We start from the raw sequence: 12500 nt of genomic DNA on the forward strand, positions 1-12500 counted from the left end.
GTGTGCACATTCATTGAACCTTAAACAGTCATGGATTTCAACACCAAGACATTTATAAGTAGACACCTGTTCCACTAATTGACCTGTTCCACTAATTGACCTGTTCCACTAATTGTCCATTCATCTTGGTGGGGGGGGAAGCTCATGATCTTTTTCTGACTAAAATCTATGACCATCTCTTTGGTTTTCTTAACGATGACCTCAAGAAAACACATCAGAGCACCACTCCATAAAACCTTGTATCTCCGTCTCAAAACCCTCTTTTAAAAGCCCTACTAATGCTGTATCATCTGCATATTTAAAGTACGTATGAAGTAAATATGAATATGAATATCATTTACAAAAGTGCATTTTGTTTTTTGAGGAAACTAAAGAACGGATGAAGCTAGAATAAAATGTTGTTGTTGTTTCTATGAAAGTAGAGGCTCTCTTCTTTTGAGATATTCAGCATTTACATATTCATAAAACAAAATATGCTCTGGTTAAAATATGAGGCGTAATAGACAGTCAAGGAGAGATCAATACTGGTGTATGTGAGAGGTCAAATAGTGTGAGAGTATTTCTTGTATTATGAAAGGTTCATAACAGACTATGGTGTTTATGGCACCTTTGGGCTCATGATCTGATCGTGTGTGTGTGTGTGTGTGTGTGTGTGTGTGTGTGTGTGTGTGTGTGTGTGTGTGTGTGTGTGTGTGTGTGTGTGTGTGTGTGTGTGTGCGTGCGTGCGTGCGCGTGCGTGTGCGTGTGTTGCAGATTGTCATAGAGACAGACAGAGAGACATTCTCTTTCAGCGTATCGCAAGTGGAAGCCCTGGAGGCCATGGTCAGTCACGTGACCCACTCACTGAAGAAGATCTTCCCTGATTCGTCACCGGGGTGGGTCTCATTAACATATTCTGCAACCAGCACGTTAACATGTATTTATTATTATGTTATTATGAGAAATCCAGACAGGTTTCCTGGGACAAGCTGATCGTATCATTTTCACATTTTCACTCTTCAATTCAGTGCGATCTTTGTGTTGTTGTCTGTGTACTAGCAGAATACCGTCCCTGTGTCGCTGGCCATTTAGTCAGAGTTGGCCTGCAGCCTCTCCTCTCCCTCCCCAGAGGGGTTTCATAGTACACTTGGCTGTTTACAACTCGGCTCATCGGTGTGCTGCTCCATACGTCACTGGCTGATTTTTACACCTGTTTCTTAAATGTGAGCTGTATCTGGATACGTTATCTGGATGTTATCTGGATAAGGAGAAATGCATGCTAATGCAAGGTGTAAATGCATCGTGATCAGGATGTGATCAGATCTGCCTGACCACATCTGGAGGTAGTATGGCTCACATTGTGTCCAGATCTCTTTCACCCCATATAACAACTGGTTTTTAAATGTGACCTGTATCCAGATAACATATCTGGATACAGGTGGCATTTAAAAACCAGGTGTAAATGGGGTATGCTGCTCCCCTCAGGAGCTCTCCATGGACTGAACCTGTGTCGAGGCATTTTGGCCACTAATTTTTGGATTACTGAATAAAAAAATCCGGCTCTGTTAGGTCACCTGCAGGGGGGCTCTTTACACTTCCTGAAAGATTCAGCGAGATCGCATGTAAAATGGCATAGCTGTGACCGAACACAATTCAGCTCACTCACTCACTCACTCACTCACTCACTCACTCACTCAGAGTAGTGGACACTGATCATATGACATCACATCATTAGGTAATTAGGGCGATTACCTAATTAAAAGATCTGGCTCCATCAGCTCACCCCGAATGGGTGCTCTTTACACTTCCTCCAAGTTTCAGCCGGATCGCACTTAGAACGGCATAGCTGTGGCCGAACAAAATGACCCCCCGTGGGACTGGACCAACCATTCTGGACCAACCCCCAATGCGAGGTCTGTCTTTGACATCAGCGGTGTCACAGAACCTGGCCTTGAGTTTGGAGATGGTACCAGGGCAACAATACAGTCAATACCAACAGGAGAATGAATACACGGTTTGACTTTGGCAGGGACATTTCCCACATTTAACTTGGGCCCGACCCACACAATCAGCTGTGCTGCTCATCCCACAAATGCATGGTCCATACAGATAAGACATTATTAAGGGAAAAGAACAGGCTCTCCAATAAGATAAGGGACAATGCTGAGGATACAGTGACAACAGAGACATGAAACTTTTTTGAGGGGTTTATGTGCATGGCCCTCTATATCTGTGTGTGCCTTCAGGAGTCTTTTGAAGAAGATTCCTCCAGAACTCCAGCAGAGACTGTCCACACTGACCAGTCTAGTAGACGAGCAGCTGCCTGGGTCCTGTGGTACGTACGTTTCATTCACCTATGTTGGTTTATTTTTATGCCTCCGCCGGCGATAGCCAGGCCGGAGGCATTATGGATCTGGGTTGTCCGTCCGTCCGTACGACGTTTGTTAACGCGATATCTGAGGAACGCCTTGACGGAATTTCATCAAATTTGCCTCAAACATCGACTTAGACTCAAGGATGATCTGATTAGATTTTGGTGGTCAAAGGTCAAAGGTCAAGGTCACTGTGGCCTCTCGAACGCAATTTTCAAGCTTGTTAACGTGATATCTCAGGAATGCCTTGGCCAAATTTAATCAAACTTCTCTCAAACATCGACTTGGACTCAAGGATGAAGTGATTACATTTTGGTGGTCAAAGGTCAAGGTCACTGTGACTTCACGAATGCCATTCCCAAGTTCGTTAAAGAGATATCTCAAGAACGGCTTGATGGAATTTCTGCCAATTTGGCTCAAACGCCCACTTGGGCGCAAGGATGAAAGGATTACATTTTGGTGATCAAAGGTCAAGGTCACTGTGACCTCTCCAACGCCATTTTCAAGCTTGTTAACGCCATATCTCAGGAATGCCTTGACGGAATTTCATCAAATTTGCCTCAAACATTAACTTGGCCTCAAGGATGAACTGATTACATTTTGGTGGTCAAAGTTCAAGGTCACTGTGACCTCTCACACACCCAATTTCCAAGCTCTGTAACGCAATATTTCAGGAGCGCCTTGACGGAATTTCTTCCAATTTGCCTCAAATGGCGATTTGGACTCAAGAATGAACTAATGGCGGAGGCATAAGTCTGCCTTGCAGTCGTTCTAGTTTTATATGGAGTTATCCATAAAGACTTTTTGTAATCGCTTCAAATAAGAGTCAGTCAGTTTATTTACCATCTGCAGTAGAAACTGTCGCTATGGAAACAGGTATGGACTAGTTGTTATAAAGTGTATGTGTTTGCATCCCGGGTATACTAGTTCAGTATAAAGTGTGTTTGTGTGTGTATCCACAGGAGGATTCTCTGATACCTATGCTGCTCTGTGTGACTTCAATGAGATGCCATCTAGAGAGGAGATTCAATGGGTAAGCCATGTACCGGTATATATATATATATATATATATATATATATATATATACATACACTTAAATATTTTCTCTATCTTATGATTACATCCTTATGATTACCAGCTCAGTGGCCTTGTGGTCTGAGTGTCCGCCCTGAGACTGGGAGGTCGTGAGTTCGATCCCCGGCCGAGTCATACCAAAGACTGTAAAAATGGGACCCATTGCCTCCCTGCTTGGCACTCAGCATCAAAGGGTTGGAATTGGGGGGTTAAATCACCATGTGATTCCCGAGCGCGGCGCACGCTGCCGCTCACCGCTCCCCCAGGGGATGGGTCAAATGCGGAGAACAAATTTCACACATTGTGTGACAATCAGTGGGACTTTACCTTTACCTTTACCTTTTTGCCAGGATATTGACAATATCTACCGCATCCACAACTGGCGACAGTTCAACCTGCACGACTTCTGTCACTTAGACAGCAGGTGAGCTACAGTAGACTATCTCCTTCAGACATGTCTGACTTATACATGCATTCTCCATTCATAACCTCCTCTCTCTTCTTTCTCCTCTCTTCTCTCTCATCTTCTCTCCTCTCTCTCCTCTCTCCTCTCCTCTCCTCTCTCTTCTCTTCTCTGTTCCTCTCCTCCTTTCTCCTCTCCTCTTCTATCTCTCTCCTCTCCTCCTCTCTCATCTCTTCTCTCTCTTCTCCTCTCCTCTCCTCTTCTCTCTCTCTCCTCTCCTCCTCTCTCCTCTCCTCCTATCTCCTCTTCTCTCTCTCTCCTCTCTCCTCTCCTCTCCTCTCCTCTCCTCCTCTCTTCTCCTCTCTTCTCTTCTCCTCTCTCCTCTCCTCTCTTCTCCTCTCCTTTCTCCTCTCCTCCTCTCTTCTCCTCTCCTCTCTTCTCCTCTCTTCTCTTCTCTGTTCCTCTCTGCTCTCTCCTCTCTCTCCTCCTCTCCTCTCTCCTCTCCTCTCTCTCCTCCTCTCCTCTCTCCTCTCCTCTCTCTCCTCCCTCTTCTCTCCTCTCTCCTCTCCTCGTTCTCCTCTCCTCTCTCCTCTCCTCTCTCCTCTTCTCTTCTCTCCTCCTCTCTCCTCTCCTCGTTCTCCTCTCCTCCTCTCTCTTCTCCTCCTCTCTCCTCTCCTCCTCTCTCCTCTCCTCCTCTCCTCTCTCCTCTCTCCTCTCTCCTCTCCTCCTCTCTCCTCTCCTCCTCTCTCTTCTCCTCCTCTCTCCTCTCCTCCTCTCTCCTCTCCTCCTCTCTCCTCTCCTCCTCTCTCCTCTCCTCCTCTCTCCTCTCCTCTCTCCTCTCCTCTTTCTCCTCTCCTCCTCTCTTCTCTCTCTCTCCTCTCTTCTCTCTCCTCTCCTCAGGGATTTGGCTTTAGCAGTAGCAGCTTTGTCCTACAACCAGTGGTTTAACAAGATCTACTGCAAAGACCTCCGACTGGTACACTGTCATATTTCTTTATGAGCTTGATGTCATGTATATATTGTTTGGAACAGCGCCCCCACAGGCTGAGCTACATCAGGCTACATCACACTTCACTCTTTCCCATTGTCAACATTGAACATTTCTCCAATCCACGGATAAGCTACAGTCTCAACGTTCAATGTGAAACATTTTACATTTCTGCAAAGCGTCAATCTCCTTGTAAATTTAAAACAAAACGGAAGTTAATTTGAAAACCTCACTGCCTTTCCAACGGTCAACGCAAATAAAACAACTCGAACAACGGTTTGGTTGTTTAGGCAAGTAAGACGCCTTGGTTAAGGTTAGTGTTATGGTTTGGATAGTAAGACACCTTGGTTAAGGTTAGTGTTATGGTTTGGATAGTAAGACACCTTGGTTAAGGTTAGGGTTCTGGTTTGAATAGTAAGACACCTTGGTTAAGGTTAGTGTGGTAAGACACCTTGGTTAAGGTTAGTGTTATGGTTTGGATAGTAAGACACCTTGGTTAAGGTTAGTGTTATGGTTTGGATAGTAAGACACCTTGGTTAAGGTTAGGGTTATGGTTTGGATAGTAAGACACCTTGGTTAAGGTTAGTGTTATGGTTTGGATAGTAAGACACCTTGGTTAAGGTTAGGGTTATGGTTTGGATAGTAAGACACCTTGGTTAAGGTTAGTGTTATGGTTTGGATAGTAAGACACCTTGGTTAAGGTTAGGGTTGTGGTTTGGATTAGCTTTAAATAACACAAATGTTCACCTTGAACACACCGGGACTTGAACACAGCTCTCTGGTGTGTTTACGCCCTCCATCCACCATGACCACAGTAGCAGACCACTGTGTTCAGTAGCAGACTCCATGGCATCATGATAACATGTTCAGTAGCAGACTCCATGGCATCATGGATAACATTGATGTACACATAGCTACAGATGTGATATACAACATACTTTTGGTTCAGAAACGTATCTGTGGATTGCAGAATCGTACAATGCTGAAATATTATTGTGACGACCAGGCTGCTTTATCCTACCTAGGACCCAAATTGAGTATTGTTGTTTCTTCCCTTTCTCTCTCTCTCTCTCTCTCTCTCACTCTCTCTCTCTGTCTGTGTGTGTGTGTGTGTCTCTCTCTCTCTCTCTCTCTCTCTCTCTCTGTCTGGCTTTCTCCCTATCTCTCTCTCTCTGTTTGTCTTTCTCTATGTCTCTCTCTTTCTCTCTCCCTTTCTCTATCTGTCTCTCTCTCTCTTTGTCTCTCTGTCTCTGTCTTCCTCTCTGTCCAGTCAGCAGATGTCCAGCAGCAGCTCATCTTCCTGCTTTCCAGGTCTCCCGGTCTGGAGGAGCTGTCCCTGGAGGGCAGTGGACTCAAACTGTGAGTGAGTGAGTGAGTGGGTGAGTGAGTGAGTGAGTGAGTGTGTGGGTGCGTGCGTGTGTGCGTGTGAGAGAGTCTGAGTGAGTGAGTGTGTGTGTGTGTGTGTGTGTGTGTGTGTGTGTGTGTGTGTGTGTGTGTGTGTGTGTGTGTGTGTGTGTGTGTGTGTGTGTGTGTGTGTGTGTGTGTGTGTGTGTGAGAGAGAGTCTGAGTGAGTGTGTAGGTAGTGGAGTGGTGTTACTGACTCTGTCCTCATCTCTTCCAGCCTCCTGCACATTATGTAACCATGCTGCATTCATGTCCTCCCTACACTTTTGTACATTTGAAAGTTTATTGTCATTTCAAAGCTGTCATCTTTTTGGGCTTCAATTCAATTCAATTCAATTCAATTCAATTCAATTCAAAGACGCTTATAGAGACTAACAATGTTGCCAAAGCACAAGTACTACAAACGTGGGTCATGCTGTTATTCTGTCGCAGAGACTTTGCCGTCAAAATGGCGGCTGCCCTAAGAGACCACGCCTCCTCCCCCCTGCACTCCATCAACCTGTCAGCCAATCAGATTGAAGACAAAGGTAGAGCTGTTGCTCCAGTGCGTCTGAATGGAAGAAGCAGAAGCAGAATGAACGGCATCACAGAGCAGCCAGGCTGGAAAACATGAGCTGTGCTGACTTTAGTGATGTCACCTTACAGGATTTCTGGGTATTGAAGTCCCCAAGATTCAAATGAAGTGAAATGGATATCTCTTGAAATAATTATGAATGAATTTAGTTCAATCCAAAGTTGACTTATTAGACACAAAATGTTGCTTTTGTAACGAGATGAAACATAATATTGTGTCACCTCTTTTGGGATTGCCGTTATAGCTGTCCTTTTTTGGAGGGACTCGACAAAGGACTTCATAATGTCAATATTCCAGTTAATCTTGAATTGAAACATGTCTTATTTGGAGCTACAGATGAAGACATTCAAAATCATTATATATATATATATATATATATATATATATATATATATATATATATATATATATTCTTTTTTACCTTTATGGGTAAATAGCACATTCATACCAGCAGGTTTTCTAATCAAAAATATAGTTATATAGATTCTATTAAAAAAGACGTAATCGCCCCAAAACTTTAAACTTTAAACTGTTGCCATTTCATACAGTATTTCCCCCCAAGCCTATTCTTGTATACCTTTGGATTTTCTGTTATTATTATTATTGATGCATCTTTTTTGTTTTCTATGATGTTTCTCATGAAAGTTTCATAGTTTCATTTCATGTATGTATTTGTATGACTTGGATCAAAAAAAGAAAAATCCTATCCAAAAGGGAGGCAGTTACCTCTTATTACCACTAACATGCAACAATTTGATAGTGCAGCTTTATCAGTAATAATTCAGTAACTAGAAGTTTATGGCATCATACTTTGTATTTAGAGATATTGAATAAGAAGGCCTACTTGACATTTTGTTGTTTTTTGTGTGTGTGTGTGTGTGTGTGTGTGTGTGTGTGTGTGTGTGTGTGTGTGTGTCTGTGTGTGTGTCTGTGTGTGTGACTGTGTGTGTGTGTGTGTGTGTGTGTGTGTGTGTGTGTGTGTGTGTGTGTGTGTGTGTGTGTGTGTGTGTGTGTGTGTGTGTGTGACTGTGTGTGTGTGTGCGTGTGTGTGTGTGTGTGTGTGTGTGTGTGTGTGTGTGTGTGTGTGTGTGTGTGCGCGTGTGTGTGTGTGTGTTCCTAGGTGTGATAGCCCTTAGTCAGGAGTTGGGGGAACTAGCTGTGGGTCTCAGACACCTCTCTCTGTCCAGGGTGTCTATGTCTGCCAGAGGTACACACACACACACACACACACACACACAAGCCCGTTCTCTTCAATCTGCGTACAAATAACACAACTTTTGACGTTCCAATTGCGTGCAGTGCATACACCAAAGTGTTTCCACCCCGTCTCCCCCATCTTTATTTTAAGAAATGTCACGTGACTGTTCAGCTCTATATGGGCCTGTCTGATTCTCAAGTGAACGAGCTTTATAGGTGGCATTTCTAGGTAAGAAGTTGTAAGTAGGCTGTCTGAAACCAGTTTGATACATAAGTTCACTGAATTTGCAACCTTTCTAGGTACCTGGTTATGGATAATTTTCGAGGAACCATACCATGCACACTTTGGTGGGTTAGGGTATCCCATGATACTTTGCGACCCTTACAACCGACGAAGAAGAACGAAGCAAGCGCAAACGAGCCCCTAATGGCGACGCCCACAACGCCGACCGCATCAGAAAAAAGTGAAACAATGTTGGCTAAATAACAAACATATTTCACTTTCTTTTCGTTTTTATTCTAGGATAGTCATTAACGTCAGCCTTTACTTAAATTTAGTGCAGTCAGATGTTTGTACAGTGTCAGGAAAGTCACTTTTGAACAATAGTAGGAAGCATCTTACCTGACGGTGTTCTGGACAGCAGCCACTAGTTAGGTTGCTAATATAACTACTTTACTTTACTTTACTTTATTGCATTTAGCAGACGCCTTTGTCCAAAGCGACTTACAACATCACATCTCATCAGAATACATAAGAAATACACAATAATTAACGTTAGAGAACTCGCTCCGCCCGCCCCAAAGCAGGACTACACAGCCAGGATGATAGCACATTGCAAACCTTCAAGTGTAAGTGGAGTTCGTTTTAACTGTGCTTTATTAAATGATAAGCTGTCATTACTTCCCATTTAGCGTTTGTAATATTTTCATCCGCTGGGTTTTACGCTTTTAATTTGAAGGCGGAAAGGGGAAATGGTGTATTCGTAGATTGAATTGACACTGGTCTGTCAATTCTATCAGTTCATATGTACCATTTCCCTTTTTCGCCTTCAAATTAAAAGTGTTCACGGTAGCCTGTGAAACCTGGACCTTTCTGGATTATAAAAGTAGTATAACGTTAGAGAAAACAGCCCCCAGCCATGCCGTTTTATACACATTTATTGCCAAATGCTTTGTGATTCAACTTGATCAATCTTGGTCAGAAAAAATCTTGTATATTCAATGGAAACAGCACCAGTGTGACCTGTCGCGTGCAATGCTACCTTCAAGCATGAGGACGTCTGAAACAAATTATTTTTCATCCACCTATATTAACATTAGTTACCTAATGAATCAAGTATCTAGTTAGGTAGCTAGGTGATAGGAGCTCACTTGAGATACAGACAGACCCTATATGTCCCAACACCTGTCTGTCACTCTGTGTTGCCAGGTCTGGGCTGTCTGTCTCAGGAACTGTCTGCCTGTCAGCTCCTCTCAGCTTCTCTCACCCATCTGGATCTGTCTGGCAACCCGGGCAGCCTGGCTACCGAGGAGGCTACGGTACACCACGCTGTGTGTGTGTGTGTGTGTGTGTGTGTGTGTGTGTGTGTGTGTGTGTGTGTGTGTGTGTGTGTGTGTGTGTGTGTGTGTGTGTGTGTGTGTGTGTGTGTGTGTGTGTGTGTGTGTGTGTGTGTGTGTGTGTGTGTGTGTGTGTGTGTGTGTGTGTGTGTGTGTGTGTGTGTGTGTGTGTGTGCGTGCGTGCGCTGGGGAAGCTATGCCTGAAATGAAATTAATCTAAAACCCACTTTGTCTCATCAGATGCTTTGCCTACATAGTGATTTTTCTGAATGTGTGTCCCAGTTTCTCTTCAGGTTCCTGGGCAGTTGTAACTCTCTGTGCCATCTGGACCTCAGTGGTACCGACTGCCCTCTGGACACGGTCAGCCATCAACACAGTTTCACATTATCATTATTATCATTATCATTATTATTAGTATCATTATCATTGTCATTATCATTATCATTATCATCATTATTATTTTGCATTCTCTGTAGAAGTAGTTTCCGTAAAATCCATCACTCTGGACCCAAGAGTCCATATCCATTATGTGAGGGATAACCGATGAGTAGGTGTGTTAAATGGTTTTAAGGCACGGCGGCGAGGCGAAGAACCTGGTTGCCTCCACGCAGCGCATTCAAATCATTTAACTCACACCTAGGAGTTGATTATCCCGCTTATACCATGCTCATTTTCCAACAATATAAGATCATCATCATCATATCATCATCATCAGTGATGGTCATTCGAGCGATTGTGATGTCACTGATGATGTCACAGTGTCTATTACATCATCAGTCAATGTGCAGACTACTTTTCTCTCACTAGTGATCACTAATCATAATCATTATCAGTGATGCGAAGTTGAGCAATTGTGCGCTGAGTGATTTCACTCGAGCACTCCATGATGTGATCAGTGATGGTTTGTAGTATAGTATAACATAAAAGATAAAAGCAATCGCACATTTTTAGTGCAAGTTTAGCAATCAGAATCTAAAGTGTTCCACAAGCTATAACTCTGTTTACCTAGAAACACTTGGAAAACTGATATAATACCTGAACAATCGTTACCATGCCCGTAAGCTTCTCATGCAATGGAAACGTTGTTCGCTCTTCCAGTAAATAGGACGAACCTTGGATACGAGCTGGTATGGAGCAGGGAATCTAGTCCGCTCAGCTCCTAGAAGCGGAGTAGCGAGTTGAACGCGTTAGCTGTGCTGTTTTATTAGGCTGTGGAGGTTTTGGGCAGCGGATGAGTTCACGACGTGATCAGACTTGAGCCGGACTACATGTGCGTTACAGTTTGAATGCACATTGCCGGCCAATCAGAAACGAGCTGCTCCAGCCATGCCACGGAAACATTAGCTAATCAACAATCAACACAGAGCTGCAAAGATCAGTTCATCTAATCAACACAGAGCTGCAAAGATCAGTTCATCTAATCAACACAGAGCTGCAAAGATCAGTTCATCGGATAATTCCCCCCAATATGACGAGGTTAAGTTGCCCAGCTCGAGCAGCCCGGAGTCTGGCTGCTAGGAGCTGAGATGACCGGGCCGACTGGCCCCCGGTTCCTCCTGATCTCCGACAACGAAAATCAGATTTCCATACAGGCGTCATTTTGATAAACTGACCTCATAGTGGGAATCTACATGGTTCCTTTTGACAAAAAAAAGTAGTAGAACTTAAAGTGCACATATTTACAGCGCTAGAGGATTGACTGTATATAAATAGACAACACACTGCAAAGCTAGAACCAGCAGCTACATAAGTTTAGAGGGGCGGGGACCTCACACAACACAGCTACTGTGCAGAATCTGGTTCCCTACTTTTGGCCTCAAAAGAGCATCGTGGGAGGAGGTGGAGTCACAGTATCCACATTTAACTCATTGAGTGCCAAGGACGAGTATGTTCGTCAATTCGTTTAAGCCCTTTTCCCACATGCGTACCGGAAAATTACCTGTAAGTCAATATCGGACATTTCCCTTCACACTTCGGCTCGCGCATGTGGGAATCTATCAGCGAAATTGCCTGTATGTGGGGGGCGGCACTGCAGAGCGAGTGGGGGAGTGACGTGTCGGCAAAACTCTGAATGGTGAAATAAGTTTGCTTGTTTATCCGTTCACCTGCATCGCGTTGAAGCACTTTTTACAGACTGGCTTCATTTGATGTGTCCGGGCTTGCCTTCGCTGTCGGCAACGTAAGCAAAATACTTCCACTTTCGCTTCATGCATTTGCCCTGTCGGGCTGTGACTGAAGAGGACTGTGGCCAGAGAGCGAGCAGAGAGGAGAGGGGAAAATCAGCACAGCACACCCACACATGAAGCTGACATAGGCTACTGCTCTTATTATCACAAGATCATTTCGCCAGTTTGCTTTAATGTGCGCGAATGATTAGATTATGCCCGCTGGAACATTAAGCAACGTGTGTACACCTCGCCCATGAGAGTGTCGCGGAAAATGACTGCACCCGTTTCTCACTAGTATCCGCTAAAGCGCATACCGCTCTTCTGACAGGCTGGAAAGTGGTGAAATCTCCGCGACGACGGGGTCGCGCTTATACCGGCACGGCGCCTTTCTCACATGCAGGCATTAGACCACGTACCGGTCATTTTGCGGTACAAAGCGCATGTGGGAAAAGGGCTTTAGTAACGTAGAGTGCCAAGGACGAGTATGTTCGTCAATTGCGTTTTTTGACGGTGGGACGTGGATCAAAGCCAGATCCTGTGAAAGTATGGTGGATGTTGAATGTGTAAAAGCTATTTTAGGGACCCATTAGGTGGCGACAGTGCTCTCCAGATTAGAGAAAGGCGAGGAAAAAAGAGAGAAGAAGTCATGGGGAAATGGAAATCGCATCGATATGCATGAAGCATAACGTTAGCTGTGCCTGTGAACAGCAGTCAATCTGCTGCCACAATTGAGCCCCTCCGTCTCCGCTGCAATAGCCCCTCCATATGATTTAGTTGCCGACA

At 44.3% G+C, this 12500-nt stretch overlaps 1 protein-coding gene across 1 annotated transcript in view; it reads left to right on the forward strand.

Annotated features, from left to right (window-relative positions):
- Positions 1–12500, forward strand: part of carmil2 (capping protein regulator and myosin 1 linker 2) — a gene marked incomplete at its 5' end in the record, with an annotated part of 82099 nt that overhangs the window by 17269 nt on the left and 52330 nt on the right. The window contains 10 exons of the mRNA XM_083663281.1: positions 754–875; positions 2226–2314; positions 3314–3384; positions 3777–3850; positions 4730–4805; positions 6088–6176; positions 6654–6748; positions 7916–8002; positions 9422–9531; positions 9832–9909. Of these exons, the coding sequence (XP_083519407.1) occupies positions 754–875; positions 2226–2314; positions 3314–3384; positions 3777–3850; positions 4730–4805; positions 6088–6176; positions 6654–6748; positions 7916–8002; positions 9422–9531; positions 9832–9909 (891 nt within the window). The remainder of the gene's footprint in view (positions 1–753; positions 876–2225; positions 2315–3313; positions 3385–3776; positions 3851–4729; positions 4806–6087; positions 6177–6653; positions 6749–7915; positions 8003–9421; positions 9532–9831; positions 9910–12500) is intronic.

The sequence above is a fragment of the Poromitra crassiceps genome (genome assembly GCF_964638095.1).
Source record: "Poromitra crassiceps genome assembly, chromosome: 30".
Classification (NCBI taxonomy): domain Eukaryota; kingdom Metazoa; phylum Chordata; class Actinopteri; order Beryciformes; family Melamphaidae; genus Poromitra; species Poromitra crassiceps.